The sequence below is a fragment of the Armigeres subalbatus genome, chromosome 2, assembly GCF_024139115.2.
Source record: "Armigeres subalbatus isolate Guangzhou_Male chromosome 2, GZ_Asu_2, whole genome shotgun sequence".
NCBI lineage: Eukaryota > Metazoa > Arthropoda > Insecta > Diptera > Culicidae > Armigeres > Armigeres subalbatus.
Window position 1 is genome coordinate 152,045,136 of NC_085140.1, and position 20,746 is coordinate 152,065,881.

General features: G+C 37.0%; 1 protein-coding gene across 5 annotated transcripts in view; it reads right to left on the reverse strand.

Moving 5' to 3' along the window:
• Nucleotides 1-20,746, reverse strand: part of LOC134211033 (glutamate-gated chloride channel) — a 538,835-nt gene that overhangs the window by 138,531 nt on the left and 379,558 nt on the right. For 3 of the 5 annotated variants that reach the window (XM_062687563.1, XM_062687564.1, XM_062687562.1), the window contains exons 6-9: nt 16,721-16,785; nt 7,237-7,457; nt 6,643-6,725; nt 5,779-5,919 (exon numbers count right to left, since the gene is read on the reverse strand). In XM_062687563.1, coding sequence (XP_062543547.1) covers nt 5,779-5,919; nt 6,643-6,725; nt 7,237-7,457; nt 16,721-16,785 — 510 coding nt within the window. Of the gene's footprint in view, nt 1-5,778; nt 5,920-6,642; nt 6,726-7,236; nt 7,458-16,720; nt 16,786-19,814; nt 19,902-20,746 lie in introns of all 5 variants that reach the window. The other 2 variants (XM_062687560.1, XM_062687561.1) reach the window with 1 other exon arrangement.

Sequence of the window (20,746 nt, forward strand, 5' to 3'; positions counted from 1 at the left end):
TCACTTCTCACTGTGAAATGTGAGTAGGGCGAAGTGAGAAGCTAGACGTCTCATTACTCTATTTGCTCTTTTCACTATTCAGAGTGTGAAGTGAGAAGTGAGAAACGATAAGGACGAAGCGAGAAAAGAGACATCTCTCTTCTCATGCCTCATTTCGGACTATGAAAAATCGTCTCACTTCTCATTTCACACTACTCACTTTTCACAGTGAGAAGTGAAAAGTGAGAAATGAGGAGTTACAAATGAAACGTTTCACGTGTAAAAAATGAGTAGTGTGAAATGAGAAGTGAGACGGCTCTGAGGTGAGAAATGGTGACTGAGAAGAGCGACGTCAAATGACATATTTGGCCGGATGACCTAATCGACCAAATGACCTTTTCTGCCAAGTGACATTTTATGCCAAATGACCTTTTGCCCAAATGACATTGGGGGAAAGACGGGTTTGGCAGGTTTTGTTCTATTATTGGCAGGGGGGTTTTTGTCGACCAAATTTTATGAAATTTGGCCACAATATTCTTTGATATGCAAAGAACGTTTAGGCCAAATTTGAGCCTAGTCAGTTATGAAAAACCCCCCTGCCAATAATAGAACAAAACCTGTCAAAGCCGTCATTTCCCCTACATCCGAAAATTCTTTCAGGCACGATTTTATCAAAATTCCTCCGTAAATTCTCTACAAGCTGATCCAGATACTTTTCCGGAATCCTCCTTCGAAATCCCTACAAAAACTACCCAGAATCTCATCAGAAAATTTCTCAAGAAATTCTTAGAAAAATTCTCCTAGGGACTTCCTTGAAAATTCCGCCATGGATTCCACCGGGAACTCTTCCAAGCCTCCCCCTGAAACTCATCCAGGAATGGCTCAAAATAATTCTCCAAAGATTCTTCCAAAAACTCCATCGGGAATTTACCAGAAGTTCCCCAAATACTTCTTTGGAATCCTCCCCAGGGAGTTCCCCGGGTAATCCCACCAAATTCTCCCCGAAATTCCTTCATGAAATGCTCCGAAAGTTTCCACAGGATTTCCTTTGAAAACTCAGGAGATTTCCTCTGAAATTTCACCACTTTTAAAATTCTCTCTGGAGTCCTTTCAGAAATTCTACAGGATGGAACCCTGGAAATTGCCACAAGAATTGTTCATGGAATTATTACTGATGGGCCTTTCAAAATTTTTCCTAGGAGCTTCTGTTCACAGTTCGGAACTTCTGAATGCAGTGGTTCTACACCCCAACAGAAAAAAGTTCGTGTCTGCATTCGAATGGACATTGCTCGACACAAACACCTTCTTAGTCATTGTTCATCTGGTAAATAGCTTCTCAATTCAAGATTATTTCGAAAGACCTTGAACATCTCATGTTTAAAGAATTCGGAATCATATGCTCATTGAACCGCATTGGATGTATACTTGATGATAGGGACATTGAAGCGAATATGCTTATTGAAACGGATTGAGTATATACCGACGATGAGGATATTTTCAAAGACTCGTATTCAAGAAAATTCAGTTTACAAGGTGCGCATATGCTTTTGAACCATATTGAGTATATGACGTTGATGATGACATTGCAAAAGTACGTGGAATGAGCTCAAGAACGTTTTGGAGTACCTTGAGCATCTCGTAATCCTGAAAATTGATCGCTGACTTAACGTTCAGCGTTGACTGAATCTCATTGAGTATTCAAAATTACCAAACAATGCGGTATAATAATACATATTTCAGATTCATTGTTCTCAGAAGTGAAATCGGATATCTGGAGCTTCAGGGTCGGTATCAGGTCATTTGGCTGAATGTCGTTTGTCCGAATGTCATTTGGCCGAACGCCATTTGAGTAAGAAATGAAAAGTGGAAAAAGAAAAGAAAACAGAGAACAGAGAACTTCTTCTTTCTTCCTTTTTCTTTCTTCTTTCTTTTTTCTTCCTTCTTTCTTTTTCCTTCTTCTTTCCTCTTTCTTCCTTCTTCCTTTTTCATTCTTCCAGCTTCTATTTTCTTCTTTTTTTCTTATTTCTTCTTCCTCTCTTCGTTCTTCTTCCTTCTGTCTTTTTCCTTATATCTTCTTCCTTCTTCCATTTTCGTTCTCCCTTCTTCTTCCTTTCTTTTTCTTTATTTCTTCTTCCTTATTCTTTCTTACTTCTTCCTTATTCCTTGTTCTTTGTTCCTTCTTCCTTTTTCTTACTCACTTCTTCCTTCTTTTTTTCTGCTTCATTCTTACTGTTTTCCTTATTATTTCTTTCTTCGTTCTTCTTCTTTCTTTTTCCTTCTCTCTTCTTTCTTATTTCGTCTCCCTTCTTCCTTATTTTTTTTTCTTTCTTCCTGTTTCCTTATTCCTGATTCCTCCTTCTTTCCTTTATTTCTTCCTTTTTCCTTATTATTTCTTCCTTCTTTCTTCTTCCTTAGTCATTCTTCCTTCTTTTTTCTTCCTCCCTTCTTCTTCCATTTTTCTTCTTCTTTCTTCCTTCGTTCTTCTTCCTTTTTCCTTCATTTTTGTTCGTTCTTCCTTTCTTTTTTCTTCATTCATTCTTCCTTATTCTTTCTTCGTTTTCGTTCTTCTTTCTTCCTTCTCTTCTTTTCCTATTTCTTTTTTCTTCTCCCTTCTTCCTTCTTCATTCTCATTATTTCTTCTTGCTTCTTGCTTCTTCCTTCTTCTTTCTTCCTTCAGCGTTCTCCCTGCTTGCAACTTCTTCTTCCTTCTTCCATCTTCCATTCAGGGTATCAGCCATCCAGAGTGGAAATTAATTACTATATCTGACACTCGATTAGTGCAATTGCACAACATGTGAAAGATATAGTATGAAAATGTATTGGAGGGTAAACGATGGGGTTTGATCCCACGAAACCAGTACGCTAGACAGGTGCTTTCCCTACTAAGCTACGAAAGACCTCCGGTGTCCTCCGCAGCTCAGAAGGCTGTTAATGAAATCAAATAACCAACACCAGGCACGTAGCCGAACTCTCGCAATATATTGTAAAATCAACTCTTTCACACGTATTGTTTTGCGCAATGCCAACTACTCACTTTTCACTTCACGCACTTAATAAGGAACACATTTCAACTATTCGCCCAAACTGCGTTTGGCCAAATGACCCTTTAGGCCAAAAGGCATTCGGCCAAACGACATTCAGCCATACGGCATTCGGCCAAATGACCCTAAACCGTATAGTCACACTTGACCCCCGATATTTTTCCTGTAAAGCCAACATCCTGATGAAAAACTTTTCTGAAGAAAGTGAGGATCAACCTCTTTTATGTGATTTTACACAGCCAATTTAAAACGCTGGGCATATATGACCCATGACCCTTTTTCACCAATTTCAAGGTGCTATATGATAGTATAGACCTTCTAAAGCAATGTCGAATCATAGACGAACAGCTCTTTAGGAAAGTTTGCGAGACTGATAGAGGCAACGAATAATGATGCGTAAAAGGCGAGAACTCCAGTTCGTTCTTATCTATGAGAACTATGACGGTTTGGTGGGGGATGAATTCGTTTATCTTCTTGTCTTGTATATAAAAATGAAATGGTCTGTGTTCGTATCCGCATAACTCGAAAGCGACTGGATGGATTTTTTCATTTCTTCAGCAGAAACATTCGTTATAGTTTCCGACGGGTTTATATGATATTTCCTAATGCGAAAATTACGAGTAAAGTTTAGCAAATCGTGAAAAACTAAAATTGTGATTCCTATGCGAACTTTGCATGGGCAGTTCACAACGCGCATTTCCGCCTACTATGCAGGACAACGTCTGCCGGGGTCGACTAGTCTATAATAAATGTTAGTCGATTTAGCCATGCACGAGCGTTTCCCGAATTCCACGAAATTTCATTTCGAATCACCTGAAACGAGAACATGCGATATATCGATATATATCCTTAGATAGAATTTGGATACTTCGAACCTGCTGACTATACACAGTGAACTGTACTATTCACTTGGGCAGCTGTATGTCACCCACACTCGCATAATAGTTTTTTCCGTTAATTTTCAATTGTCCATGGTATTTGCTCAAAAATCATTGTTCTGACATATATGAATCATGTAAGTGGACGTAGATCCCCAAACGTTACAAAGTATTCTATGTGAAAATGGCACGGTCGGCAAGTCCCTATTACCCCCATTGCCCCTACAGTGGTCTTGATAGATTGATAAAATATGGCGGACTGTTCAGTAATGTTATGATGCATCGCAGAATTGACCTTTCCAGTCGATTTGTTTTAACTCGTTCAATCGATTCTATATTTTTTTAAGGTGAACTATCCCAAAGAACCCATATTTTTTGCCTCGAACTATTTTTAAAATGTAAAACAATTGAAAAAGGATTTTTTTTCAAGTGTGACCTAGCATTCGCTCCATTTTGAACCAACATCAGGCTAATTCATCAGGACGTTACACATGTGCAGCACTTTTTCGGTTTTTGTTTTAGATTTTGAAAACATTCGAAGGCTTAAAATCTATTAGTTCTTTGAGAAAGTTGCCCTTAAATTAATCGAAGAATCGACAGAGTTATGTAAAAATAAGAGACAACATTTTTGACGGGAAAAGTCAATAACGTATGATGTTAATAGTTTACAATTAGAGGGGTCAAGAGCAAAGGGATGTATGTGACCAGAATTCAGTTGCGCGACAACAGACAATATATTTTTTGCAATATTTTCGCAATATACATATATTGAAAATTAAAATATTCTTTATTTTCTGGGAACACAGATTTATTACGATTGGCGTAAAAACGCTACAAAGCTCGGATTTAACAAAAATCTCATCAATACCTCTCTGCTTCTAACCCCTTTAGTTTGAATTTATTATTTTGCACCCCTATCACGCTAGAAAATTGGTGTTAAAATTGAAGAAATTTACTTATATTTGTATTCCAACATGAACGGGAATGTAAGTATCGTAGCGTAATCATGGAAGAAAACTAAATTGAACAAGAAAGAACACTATTCATGGACATAAAAAACTGCTGCCGTGTGTTGAAAACAATACATGGAGCAAGTTCAATATTGGAAAATTTCGAGAACCAAGAACTAGAAAAAGTTGACTTTGCACAGATAGCAACTCCTTGATTCGTTTCGATGTGCCAAGAAGTTGGTAACACTTTAAACTTTCTTTTCGCTTCCGGTGCGGTGATCTGATCTGTACAAGAAAGAGCGGTTGATGAGATGAATCTATAGACAAAAGTGGATAAGTTGATGCTGAAAGTTGCGTTCAATTTCCTGCACAACCATGGGAAGCGGCTGTCCGTGGCGAGCTATGAGCTCGGAAGAAGTTTCCGTCCTTAGCGTGGAAAAACAGTCGATTTTAGGCATGACAAATCTGTATAGTTCAGACGTTATGGTGGAAAATGAAACCAAATGAAACAAACTCTCACAACAGAAAACGCAAAAGAAGAGAAACGAACGTATTATTCAAGTAAGGGTAAAAAGCTAACAGAAAAATGTTAGGGAGTTAGGCGTAAATTGGACTGGAAGGGTGATTTGTTGTCTGTGGTGGGCCACAGAGTGGCCCTTCAAGTGGGCCAGACGGGTGTGTGTGTTAGAAAAAGTTAAAACGTGGAAATGTAAAAGGACTGTGGGGAAAGCAAGAAGAGAGCAAGACAGTGGGTGTACGGAAACAAAAACTCTAAAAGTGGGACTTTTTGAGTGTTGTTAGTATAGCAAAGGGATCTCTTGTCGCACAAACATATAAATCCCACAAGTTAGTGGAAAATATTAGTACAGTGCACTAAGTTTGGCAGTAGAGACGGAGGAAAGTACGGGAAGCAGAAGGAAGCCAACTCACCTCTCCAGCTGGCTTTAATGGGGCAGGTAATTGTTTGGTTCTGGATCAAGTACGCATTTAGGGTCGTCAACGAAGGGCTCTTTCGAAGAGTGTCCTCGTCGTTCTTCCAGACATACCGTATCGCTGACTGCTCGTATGATACTGTGCAGAGGAGAAAACGAATATGGAATAATTAGTTCATTTGTTTAACAGTTTTAGAGTTGCTTCGTTGTGTCCGTTGTACCGGGCTGCCTACGTGAATAAATATTACATTTCTTTTTTTGAAAAGTATAAAGATTTATTTCAGTCGTTTAAATACGGGAAGGATAACACCACATTCACATAAGTGGAAATGTGAACCGAAGACTTCGGAGTAATATGAAATAAATTCGACTCTGCCATGCACACATTTATGTAGATTCTCGAAAAGGAAATTGCAGTTGGGAGTCTTTTAGCTACAACCACAATCAGCAGGGAACAATACTGTTGCTGCAGCGTGAAAGCAATTTCTAGTAGGAACTCAATTTATCATACCGAAGTTACTGGAACGACAATGTTGGTGCAGCAGGGGTCAACGATGATATTACTTTTTGATAAATGATTTTTTCCTTCGAAGCTCAGATTTAATCAACATTTAGAAAGATTCAAATGTCATTATTCAGGTTTGGCATGGGAGGAAGATGATGAACATGCTCAATTTTGTGAATGAAAACATCTTTCTTTTAACACCCATCGATTATTATCAATGACAGATTAGAAAGATGGCCCTTAGCTACAACAAAAAAAAAACAATTTCAATACTCTACTCGACGAGTTCAATCAGTAAACATATGATTCGGCAACGAAGCTTCTCTGAGGGGGTAGAGGAAAAAAATGTGTACTTACTACTTTCTAACGCGAATGAACACAGCGGATCATCGAATGGAAAAATGTTCAGTCTACCTTGACAAGAGAGAATGAGGTGTCGCCTGGAAATGAAGCAGAAAAGTAGGTTATCATGTTAAGAACTTCATTAGATAATAAATATATAAAATCAGTTAAAAATATGCTTTTGTATTAATTTGTGCATTATTGTGGGATGTATTCAGTTACGGCATTGAGAGACATCCGATAAATATTATGTTTAATTGGAACTGCTACCCAAAAAAACGTTGGCAATTTTCTATTTTCTACTAACTCAATAAGGGTAAGAAAACAATATGCACTTGCTAAGCAAATGCTGCTATATAATCCTATAAATGTAACGATTTGGATTTATATTTCCCCTCATGTAACAGTGAATATTAATAGTATTCTCGAAATTAATGATGTTTTATCACCATGATATTCACATTCTTGTTAATTGAAGTTAACGTTGGACTAATGAATAAGATTTCAGAAACTTAGATTCCTCTTGATTGAAAACTTGCAACAAAATGGTGCACACATAATCAAAAGCAAAAATCAATATAATTAAATCTCAAAAATCCCCCCGCTTACCTCATGAGATAGTTGATCGTGCCGTTGCGGTAGATCCGCAGGGCAAAGTGCATCGGTATCAGCGGGTCCTTGAAGTCGCCGTGCATGATGAAGTACGTATCCGGTATCCAGATGTCCTCGTGGTGATGAATAGCATTTAAATATTCATACGATGATTGATTTGCATACCGTAACCGGGGATCGTACCACTGCTGCTGGAGTAAAAACTCCACTTCGTATTTCTGTATTTATGGTCCGGTTTTGATTGCAGGGAAGAGACGAGTAAAATATAGCACAGATTAAAAAACGGTACAATCAGTCGAACTACATACACGTATAGGATTGTCGTCAGTCCGGTCAGTCGGATGTGGTTGGTTTTGGGTGGTTTGTGCCGGATATTGGTGTCGCTGGAGTAATGGGGTTGATGAATTATAAATGTTTTTCGAGGAGAGATTTATGCGGCAAGGGTGAAGGTGATTCACTAGTCAACGTAGGACGTCTGGTGGGTACCATGTGGCAATTACAGGCCAATTTCAAGTGTTATATGCTGTAGGATTAAATTGAATAATGTCCTTAGACCTCACATTTGTAACTGTGGATCAGGTTAAGGGAATATATTACTTTCGTCTGGACTAATGCCTCTAATATTAATTTACATAATTTATGCGATATAAATTTCCCAAATAAAATAAACTGCCACTACATGGTGGGTAAACTGTTTGTTATCATGTCAACATTTGAATGTTTTTCAATTCTTTGACAAAATATCCATAATCACAGGTCATACGACGATTTATAATTACTCTATGTAATTACTCTATTTAATTCCACCTCAGTCGCTCGACTAGACTAGCTGGACTAGCTGAGATTCCATCTGTTTCAACTGTCAACTTGAGACAAAAAAAAATCTACCTATTGACGTCATGGTTTGAGTTTCACTTCCGCATGTCATAATACAACTTAGTACTATACCATTTAAATCCACCGTATTTAAATCCATACGTATTTTAACCTTAACTTTAAGGTCGACAGCAGTGTCTCATACTTAACTCAACTTCAGTCGAGGTCGAAATACGTATCTGTAATGTTACAATCAAGTGGTAGCATTAAATGGAATAGAAAAGTCATCACGCTGAAAAGCTTCAAATGATTTTTTAATTGTTCACCTTCTTGTACCTCACTAATTTGTAGCCTAACTAAAGAAAGCCAAATTAGAGGAATTAAACTGTACTTGATTTTAATATTACAGATATGCATTTTGACCTCAAAAGTGAGGCCACATTGGATGTCTTTCATTTGACTCCACTCAAGATGGCAATCGCCTTGCGAACGAATCGAAAGTTTATCAATCAGGAGGTTCTTGGTCCAAACATATAGGGGAACTGCTCCTGGACTTCATCTCATGGATCCGATATTCATCCCATCAAAAACAAAGCAATTGAAAGGAATTTAATTTGTTTATTATTTTTGTGATTTTTTACAGCAGTGAGCACGCATGTTGACAAAAAGAAGCGACGAAATTTGTGCCGTATATCTTTGTTTAGCGATGAGATGAATATATGTTCAGTGAGAACGGAACAGTTCCTCTATTTATATTACAATTAATTGCATATTTTTTGGGCGATACGGCCGTACGAAAAATCTTTTTTTTTGTTCAATATTTATATTGGCTGCGCATATGCACAGCACATGTTACTAAATGGACAAATTTATTCTCTATACTCAATCTACTCATCCCGTTGCTGCTGGTCTTTAGTGTGTGAAGCTCTCGATTATAAACAATGTGTGCTCGCTTGGCTATAGATATACAAAAGTAAAGCATATGTGACGATGGGGCAGATCAAGCATCCGGAAAATATTCAATTTGCGAAAAAAGATAAGTGATGAACTCCTAACCAGTGACGGGAAATGTCATATCGATGTCATGGGACTAACTTGCTAATAACTTTTCTCACAAGTCATTTACAATTATGTTTTCCATATAAACATGTAGCCCTCAAATGACACGAAAACTTTTTCTAATAGGTAATTTCTCTAAATATGATATTGGAGGCGTGAGAGCCGAATTAGTGTCAGATGACATTAATGTCATGACATTCCGTGACATTTTTATTTTTTTAATCTCGCTCTCATGGCTCACACTTTGTATTTAGAACAATGATCTGTTCGACAAAGTTCTAGGACCCTTTAAGTACTACATTTTAATCAAAAAATCCGAACTGTAGATGACTTTTGAAAAAGTTATTACGAAATTAGTAATAGCAATGCCATGACATTTTTTTTACATTTCCCATCACTGCTCCTAACACTGAAAAAATCACTCACAAGAATTTAAAAAAATAATAATAATTCTGAAAAAAAAACTAACCGCGATGGAGGTTAGTACTCGAATTCAGATTAGAGGTGGGCAAAACAGCTCATTGCAGTGAGCGGATCTGATCCGTTCAGCTCATTGAAAAGAGTCAGCTCCTTTGACAAACTCTTCAGTTCTTTAATACTACATATATTAAATAAATGTTTAAAAATTTGAAACATCCATGTCATTCCCTAATATCTATTTGCCTCACTTTGACATTTTTAAAATGTTAACCCATAGTGAGGTAATAATTTCTTTTGAAAAGCCGACAAGTTTAAAATAATAATAATTATTACGCTTTTTTCTGTCCGTCTAGTTCTGTAATGTAGGAGTTCATTTAAAATCATCACATTTATTTCTATACAAAAACTAACTCAACATTATTTTCTATTCATAATTCTAAGTTACATTTTGTTGGTTACCTTGATAACGTTTCTCAAATCGTTTAGGTATATGAATAACTTGCATTTCAGTCCCTAGTCTCTGATATGTATATGAACCATATCACGTTTCAAGTTTTCTCTTCATAGGTACTGTGTGCGCTTCTAACCATGCGTAGTTGAAATTTTCATACAAGCGAGCGCATTCATCTAGGTATTATTGGTTTCAGAGAGTTAGATCGTTATCTTTCACTACTAGTGATTGAGTAAATTAGAGTTGTTTTCTCTTTTCTTCCCACGAAAATTTTACTCAATTTCCGTTAAAAGCGGGACTACTCAAAACTATGAATAGTCCTGCTTTTGATGGAAATTGAGTAAAATTTCTGTTGGAAGAAAAGAGAGGGCAATACAATTTTACTCAATCACTGAGTAGGTGAAAGTTAGAGTGTGGTTTCCGAAAGGCGAGCAGTATGTTAGCGAGAAAACTCGTCCCAAGCAAAAGATCCGCTCCGTGCCAGACACATAGAAATAGACGGAGGCCTAGTTTGATTATTTTTACTTTTTTTTATTTCTTTATTAAAGTGATTTTAAATTATAAATAAAGTTCATCACTAAATTATTTTTACTTAGGGGAACTGCTCCTGGAATTCAGCTCATGACTCCGATATTCATCCTATCAGAAACAAACCAATGGAAAACAATTTGATTTGTTTCTTATTTCTGTGCAGCAGTGAGCATGCATGTTGACAAAAAGAAGCAATGAAATTGGTGCTGTATTTCATTGTTTCGCGATGAGATAAATATATGTTCAGTGAGATGGAGATCGGAACAGTCCCTCTTCGTGTTTCTTATTTCTTTCTGCAGCAGAAATGATTTCTGTTGCTTGGCTAGATGGTGCTTTAAATGCAAATAACAAACGTTCAGCACGTGCGCAGTGCTGCACTGGAATGCTCATACAAGCTCGCTTGTGTTGTGTACCGCGAGCGTAGTATTTTCGTTTGTGTTGTACAAAATACAACAGCGTACGCTTGAGGGAGTTTCTCTAGGCGCGTGTTTTACTTTTTGACAATGATGTGAGGTGCTGAGCTGGGGTTCTTTAGAAAAGATCCACGGTTAAACAGCTCAATGTAAGGAATCGAATCTTCCGAACAGTTCCTGAGCAGAGCGCCCATCTGTTATTCAGATGGCTTTTCCTACTCTAGAGAGTAGGAGGTTGAAGGTTCAAGTCCCTCTATGGCACGTAGACTCTTTTTCGCAAATTTCATATCAATTTGTCCCTTAAAATAAGGGCTGTTTGGCCGAATAATGTTCGGCAGAAAGCCATTTGGTTCAAAGTTGTTTGGACGAATATACCGTTAGCCGAACAGACCGTTAGGCCGAAAGTCATTTGGCCGAATACGTCATTTGGCCGAATAAATCATTTGGCTGAATAAGTTATTTAGCGGAATAGGCTATTTGGTCGAAAAGATAATTTGGCTGAATAGCCATTTGGCCGAAAAGGTCATTCGGTCGAATAGGTAATTTGGCCGAGTTGGTCATATGGCCGAAAAGGTCATTTGGCCGAATGTGTCATGTGATAAGTGAGAAGTGAGACGTCTCACTTCTCACCTCATATTTCTCATTGTGGAAAGTGAGTAGTGAAACGTCCAACTTCTCACTTCGCTCTACCCACTTTTCACAGTGAGAGGTGAGAGATAAGGAGTGAGAAGTGAGTAGTGACTCGTCTCACTACTCACTTTCACTTCTCATTTCTCACTTCCCACTGAAAAAAGTGAAAAACGCGAAGTAAGTGGCGAGACGTCGCACTGACTCGCTTTGCGCTTCTCATTTTTTGAAGTGAAAAGTAAGAAATGACGTCTTACTTCTTACTTCGCACCACTCACTTTTTACAGCGAGAATTGGGAAATGAGTAGTGATAAGTGAGGCATCTATGACATTTAACAAAAAAAAAATACATTCATTGATTGATATTTATTACAGAAAGCCATATACTATGAATGATTTAGGCCCTACAATATTCCGATGAGATTTATATCTATATAAAATATAGAAATCCAGGCCCGATTTTGTTGATATTTACTTTTTATCATTTTAAAATAGCGATATGTAGCACTTATTTCAGTTATCGCTATTGCTGCACCACAACATGTGACTTGGCTTTTATTTCAGAAACAATATTTCTCTCTTCCTAACGAAAGGAAAACAAAATTTTTAGGGCATGTTTCATGACATCTTTACAACCAAAAAAAGCATCGCACTTGCACTTAAGCTTTCATTCCGTTACTGTATCTAAAACAAATATATGGAGGGGTCTCGAACATTTTTTTTTCAGAACACCACTTTTTAGATGAATACATTTTGAGTAATTCTCACGTTCCGTTTCAAAAGGATGTTCCTAGCCTAATTTCAGCTTTTTATTTAAGTTTTTCACAAACTGAAGGAAAATACCATAATTTGATTTTACCAAGGTATATACTTGATGAAATAAGCTCAAGAGCTTAACAAGCTTAACGAAGCTGAATTACATAAAATTGTGCTACCAGCATGTTAGGCTTTCTCAGACCTAAGCAATTTCATCGCCGCAACGACGACAACTAGTCGCGATTTTATCATTGGGTCGCTGCAGGTAATGTTTCATTCATGATGACATTCAGAATGGTGACAGAATCGCAATCGCCAAGCGATATAATCGCGTCGCGTATGTTTGGAAGAACCTTTAGGTGGGCCCACAATGCTGCATCATAGCTAACTTCGACTTCAGCTTTAATAAACGGTTGCACGAACGACGACAGACGGATGACAGACGTTCGAATGTTTGCTAATTGTTCTTTTTCTAGTTGGGGCGCTTTTTAGTTGGGGGTGCACTCATTGGGGCGAAGCCCAATTAAAAAGCAGCCAAACGTTAGAATGTGATGTTAAAAACGCGTTGACGTTTTGTTTCCGTGTTTGGCGGGATCGATATTTTCCGGCGCATAAAATTTTCCTTTGTTCAATGCAAAAAGTAAACAACATTGATGCTTGTCAAAACGCCCCAATTAGCGAACGACATTTGCTAGTTGGGGTGAGGTCGTGCCCCAATTAGCGAACGATCACTGTAGTTGGTCTATTCCAGGGACTTTATGGTTTATTAGCCGGTCCATCTCTTTTTGGATTTCCTGGAGGTCCGGAGTTGTAAAACGTCTGACTTGCATGCGCAGTGCGCACTAAAATTACAAATGGATATCAAAATTCTACTTGTCTTGGAAAAATGCCAAAGTTTGATACCCATTTTAAAATTATGCCACCCGAGGCAATATAGAAAATATGCACTGAATTATAATGGGATGTCATAAATGTTGATATTTGATATACATTTTGATGATTTTTTGAAAATGGTTGATTTTGGACACTCTCCCAAGAGCTTCGGAAGTGCCAGGGGTAGCGAATATACTAAGAATCATAACTAGATGTTACAATTGAAAATAGCCGATGTATTTAGTTGGCAGTTGGAACGGTTCCCAAAGGGTCACTTGACCTTGGTCAGCTGTTCCTCGTGTCATCATTTTGGTTTCGATATGATTTCTTTGCTCAACTCCACCCAGATGGTACGAATAAAGACGAAAAGAGTAAATACCCCCAAAAATAGAAGATCACTGCGTTACAGTGATGGGAAAAGTCACAAAAATTTCATGGGACTGTGATTACTAATTTGCTCATAACTTTTATCGAAATATATTTATATTTCAAATTTATTGATTAACATGTAATGCTTACACGCAAAAAAAGCGTTCATGAATTCATGAACTAACGAGTTCATGGTGTATTTTTTCGGGATCAAAAGTCCCGGATTCGGGAATACAGTCACGTTTTCTGGAACGTTCTGGAAAACGTGACTGGTGTTCCCGAATCCATGAATTAAATCACGGTGTATTTTTGCTGGTTCACGAATTCGGGAACGCTTTTTTTTTGCGTGTAAAGTTTTTTGCGTGAACAAACAAATCATTGTTCTAAATACAAGTGTGAGGCATGATAGCGGAATTAAGAAATCATGATATTAATGTCATTTGACAATAATTTGGCTCTCATGGAACAGTCCACTTGAGTACAGCACGTCCCTACCTCAATCGGGCGCAAAACCTCCTCTTCTTTTAATATACACAGAATAACATTTCCCAGCAGATACAATGTTTACTTGAAACTATTACAATTTATACAATGTATAGATACTTTAAATATCCTGACTAACAATAAACTAGGGGGTATTGGTGTAAAAGGCGTCAAAAATTCTACAAAACTTTTTCCGAAGGATGAAACGAGAGAGGTGAAAATAAAATTCACTTGTACATCGATTTAAAATGCGGCACATACTTGTGAATGGTTCATTATGCCCATGATATGGAGGTAAAAACGAATTGAGACGGGGCTGACGGTAGGGAACATTGAGATTTATCAGCGAGAGCAAATGTGGACAACTAATCCTTGACTTTTGTTGACTCTATCTTGTAGCAGTAGTCGATAGAGGATAGCTTGCGTGAAAATGGAATCACTGAACATTTATCAGTACTAAGAACCATGCGGTTTGTATCACACCAGTCGATGAACACGTTGAGCTGGGTTTTGTAAGAAGTAAGCATCCAGAACGTCATTAACAATCCAGTAAAGTTTGAAATCGTCAGCAAAGGAAAGATTTCGAGAATCAATTAGTTGATGAACGTCGTTGAGGTAGACTAGGAATATTAATGGCCTTAAATGACTTCCTTGAGGTTCACCTGAAGTAGCAAAGAAGTACGATAAGACGCAGTCGCCAATCTTAAAAGCCATTTCACGACCACATAGATAGGTTCAAGCCAAAGAAGGAAAGTTCGTGAGAAACCGAGACGTTCAAAGTTTGCGATAATTATATCATGATTGATTTTATCGAAAGTTGCTGAGAAATCAGTACATCAGTAGATGAGTATTCGACTACATTCGACGGCTCGTTCCTTTGCGCTGATCGTTGACATAATTCCAGACTTCTTTAGATGATGACGTAGTTGATAAGGAAAAAACTACCTTTTGTTTAAACGTTTGTACCTGGAGTTTGCAAAGTGGATTGTTTTTTTTTTACAAAATTGAGACTTATGCTTTGAGTATTTTCGCAGAGCAGAATGTTCCAATTTTTTGAGACGTTTGTTACTCCAAGGCGGATTCGACACAGGATTTCGAGCACGCTGTGGAATGAATTGGTCAATGGCATACAACACAATATTGCTGAAGGAAATAACTAAAGAATTGAGATCCTGATCAATGGTGCTGAGCCAATCTATGTCCGAGAGAAAAGTATTCATACTGGTGTAATCGCTGTTTTTGTAGTCGTAGTTTAATACATCCAGATGATCAGTAAACACACAAGGGATGGCATCACTTACTGTTATCATTAGCTGCGGGTGATGAATCGATGATCTTACAAATGAAGCTACCGAAACATAAATCGAGCATCCGACAATTATTGTCTTGAGCAAAGTTTAGTTTAGAAGCGCGCGCCAAACTATAACTATCGATTAGCTTTGCAATTGTTGCACTATGTTGGAGCAATGGCTTATTAGAAAAAGTTACAGAACTTTTCAAGGGCCTTTTTCGTCTTCTTCTTATTGGCATTACATCTCCCACTGGGACATTGTCACCTCGCTGCTTAGTGTTTATTCAGCACTCTCACAGTTATTCCTCGCGAGGTTTCTAAGCCAAGTTACCATTTTTGCATTCGTATATCATGAGGCTAACACCCAATGCCCAGGGAAGTCGAGACAATTTCCAAACCGAAAATTGCCTATTCCGACACCGGGAATTGAACCCAACCACCCTCAGCATGGTCTTGCTTTATATTCGCGCATCATATCGCTAGGCTAAGGGGGGCCCCTTCAATTTCAAATAACTTGTGAAAAAAGTCATTAGCAAATTAGTCCCATGATATCGTAATGACATTTACCATCACTGCACTGGAATAAATCCGGATAGGACCATACATCATAGGTTCCAATATGCCATCTGCATTCCATTATCCGTACGAGTAGAATGGTGTGCCCAATCTATATACATAAAAATCAATTTCTAACTAACTGAAAAAGAAACTACTGAACCGATCGGTGTAAAAATTTGTATGCAGAGGTTTTTGGGGCCGCGGAAGGTTCTCAAGATGGTACGAGACTCGAGACCCCTCCCCCCTTTGGAAAGGGGGGCTTCCATACAAATTAAACATAAATAAATATACATAAAAATGAATTTCTGTCTGTTTGACTCTTATAGACTCGAAATAAATCATATTTAGGTGCAACGTAATTCGTCGGGTCTGCTAGTATAACATAAAAACAAAAAAAAAGACAGCATTTTGAGCATTAAAAGGGTGAAACTTTAATCGTCGTCCTCGATCCCATATTTCTATTAGATCCTTCGAATTGGGTGCATGCATTCTTCTTGAATCCAATCATCTATTCTCGTACAAATTAGAAAATGTGGATTTTATTAAAGGACATTATCTCATTGCAGATTAAATACTAAGAAGTTAAATCGAAAAAATAGTTTGAAATTGACAGACGTCAGAAAATGCAGTTTAAGAAACGTAGTCTTTTTCAAATTGTTAAATGCTCTACCGAACAAAAAATGACGTGGATGGTACATGAAAGGAACGAAAGAAGTTTAACAAATGTTTGTGATTGACTGTTAGTCTGGTAGGTAGTCAAAAAAAAAGTCCCCAAGTTTTGTTTACGAACAGGGATATTACGTAACCTATTGCTGTATTTTTAACAGTACTTACTAAACTAGACTCATCTGGCGATGCTAAGCTTAACAACAGTACACTAATATTCACAGTCAGAGAACCTGCAATGAGAAAGAGGTATGGTATTCATTAAATTACATTGGTCTACAATGAAAAGAGCTACACTATCCTAATGTGCTTTGAAATAACGTAAACATGTGCATGTGAAATATAATTACAATACAGAAGCATGCTTAAACTGCACTACCATTAAAGTGACATTAATATATTATATTAAATTTGATTTTTGCTACATAACATTTAAACGACAGCTGAAATATTAAGTATGCAACAGTAAGACGATTTGTTGTACAATTTTCTTCGGGAGCTGCTCGTGTATCGTACATCCTAATTTATCTTTGAATAAAGCTATAAATCTTCCAGAAACAGAAATAAATAATTTGCAATTAACTGAAGTTTTATATCTTGTACTGACATTTTTTTGATCCATATTCTCTTCTATTTACCACATCAAATTGATTTTATTACAACAATATTTTTCTTTCTTTGTTTCTGGCCCCTTGTGAAAAAATGAACTAAAGGTACTGTACCCATACCCATATACTTGATCCTGCTTAGAGGCCTGTGAGGATAAATATCAGTAAGTAGGGCAGAACAGTGCAAAACGAACCTATGGGACAAAACGGTTCAACTCATAGTATTAGATTTCTGAGTGATTACTACCAATGCAATATCAGATATTCATATTTCTCATGGCAGTATGTAATTTTGCACCATCTCTAGTGCGTTTTATCTCAGGCCCATTTCTTGAACATATTTTAAATTCTTCAGAAAACTAAGAAAACATTGTTTTTGAAGTAGGAGATACGAGACAAGCCAACCTTGGGCTGAAAGTCTCGTTTATAAAGTTATAAAAAAAAGTAGGAGATTAGTGTGATATGTAACTAGCTGTGTATGTAACTAGTATATAACTTGTCCTCCTTAATTGCCACAACATTTGAAATTTCACCTGATTTTTATTTGATTTTTTCAAGAGGTTAACTCAATGTTTTATAAAGGCGACCCCACTGTACTCTAAATTGTTGACACTACATAATTCCCATTTGCCAACGTCGAGACGTTGCCAAATGTTGCTCCACCCATGGAATTATACAATTGGCAACCTATATCACTGAGTACAAATTCGATTATGCTCATCAAGTGGCACACCAACATGTTTGTTTGTAGTCCCAACGTTTAAAAAAGCCTACCTGTTGTTTAGTTTCCCAACGATGCTTTATCGCTTCATTGATAATTTCATTTTATATTTTATGGCGGTGTCGTGTGGGCTGTGGATCGATCAACCTGTTGGGCTGAGTGTATCCATTTCCCTGTTGAATATACATTGTGAAATGAGATTCTTGTTTGGAATGGTGACAGCCTGTCCTTTTTTGGAGCAATTAACTCAGAAATCAATTAGGTCACACGATTCTGTTTTTCCTTTTGCTCCTGAAGTTTTTTTTTTTTTTTTTTTTTTTGTCTTTATTTTTGTGATTTTTTATTGGCTAATAAGTTCATCACATCGCTCCTGGTCCAGGAGAAAGGAAGATTGGGCATGTCCTCCAGAAATATCCAAAAGCATATTGGTGAGTGAATTTTGAAACAGAAGTGGTTAATTTATGCTTGTTGTTATAGAGTTAAAACATTGTCAAACAACATGTTTTGGCCTAAAAGTTTTGATGATAAAAATTAAAAACATGTTTGGCAATTTTTCAAAAATTTCCTTATTTTTATCATGGTTGAGATATAAAATTAGGCCTAAAATTCGTTCGATCTAAAGAATAACAAATCGTAACAACTGTTAAAACTAGATATACCTAATAGGTGTGGAAAAAAAACCTCGGCAAAATAACCTCGCGATGCTTAACAACGCTGTACCATGCGTCTCCATACACACGCCACCACGCATCATCCCTATCAGAACACGAATAAAGGCTCCCCCAGACCTAAGCGATTTCATCGCCGCGATTCTATCGTTGGTCGTTGCAGGCAATATTCCATATTATAGGCGACTGAATCGCTTTCTCCAAGCGATAGAATCGCGTCGCATGTGTTTGGTTGAACCTTAATGAACGTTGTGGCACAACTCACACTGATTTGGTTGCAGCGACTTAAATGTAATCAAAATTGGTTGCATATGGGTTACTGTAACTTCTGTACAATACATGTGCTGCTTGGGACATCGACCTTGGCAATGAACATATAAAAGCTTCTATGAGTTTCCCGACAACAGAACAGAACGTATTGATTGTGTAGACTGTAGTCTACTATAAAGCATTAATATTTTTTTTGAAGTTTTGTAACAAAGATATAAATTACGTGGTGTTTTTTTATTGAATTTTATTGAATGACTTGCTTAACCGATGATAAACTTTACTCAAATTTCAGCATGTCTTATTTATTTTAATATTGCTTTTATTATTATATGAATACGTTATTGTAAAATGCGTCATTTGTCATAAATAAATTTTTGAAATGATTTCACGGATATAAAGATATAAAAGAAGGTTCTACCAAATGTAAACCCCAATTATATGTGTTGCATGCAAACATAAATTAATTTGGTATAAATATGAATGATTTCCAATGGGAATATTCAACACACACACAAATACTTGTCATTCCTCTACGAACAGAAAACAAATATCTATGGTTAAATGGCAGCTGAAAATGGCAAACAGATTCACATATCTTGTCATACAAAAACGCAAAACAAATAGAATGAATTTCAGACAGAAATCTAAGGTTTTGAAAAGATTGAACGATTCATGAAGAAAACATAAGCTTGTATACAGGCTAGTTGGGAGAAAAAAAAGTTAACAGAATAAGCTATATATAAAGGAGTTCTTCCCTAAGAACCCAGTAAGGAAAAATGAATAGAACAAACATTACGAAGAAGAAGACTAACAAGAGAAGTACTCTCAACACAACCTAGTAGTCCAAAACGTAGACTTGTGTACCAAAAATAATATTGGAAATAGAATTGACGAGAGAAAAATCGTCTATTGGATAGAGAAAAAAATCGATAGCTCGTATGGTATGTGAAAGAATAGCATATAGATAGAGAGTAAGAGTGGCTTTGCAAACGGACCGCGATTCTGGGGACGTCCTGGAACGCGCGTATCGGGAATATGTTTTGCCATTTCCGGTGTTTGCATACCGCAGCAGAAATCCGCATCTGCAAAGAGGAAACATGAAAATATTTGCAGTGTGTTGTATTGGCTCGGGTCGGCGTTTTTTTGGGGAAGAGTGTGAAAGTCAACTGGAACTGAAAAAAAAAACAAAAAAAAAATGAATGCCCAATATGTAGGAGGTAACTGCAAACACGATGGGGAAACTTTACTCTGCGTGATTGTTTGGTTGGCCAACACAAAACGGAACATGAAGGACTCGGACGTTTAAAAGATGAATCTATTTGCCCAAGCGATAGAAAATAGCACGGCACAGCACGAATAAAGTGTAAATTAAGTGATAATAATTTTGAATTCCAAAACAAATGTTTAAATTTGGCATAATCATGGGAAAAAACTATTAATACTACTACATTAATAGTTTTTTTTCTACATATAGCAGGCTTTCCTTATCCATGCATTTAACAGTTTTCAATATTTCTTGATTGCATTGGATATCGAGATCAATGACCTATCCCATCAACTATGTACACCTGATTCTTATTTTACACGGGAGATGCGTTTTATGTAAAAAAAGTTTTCAGTTCAAAATTTGAAAATCCGTGTAGAAAGTTTCATGATTTCTCGCCAAGTCATGTAAAATGGAGTCACTTTGCAAAAATTTTGTATTAGATGTTTTTACACTGCCGTGCATTGATAATTGGGTAATTGACAGGAGAACTGCTCCTCCTGCACAAAGAATTGAGCCCAAATTGCCCGAATGTTATTGATATAGGAGCATGTTATTAATAATGGAACAGATACCCTAATTGAAAATTTTAAATCAAAATTGAAAAAAAATCCTCGGAATTTACATAAATTATGTTTTAAATGATAACAACATTTGCAAATT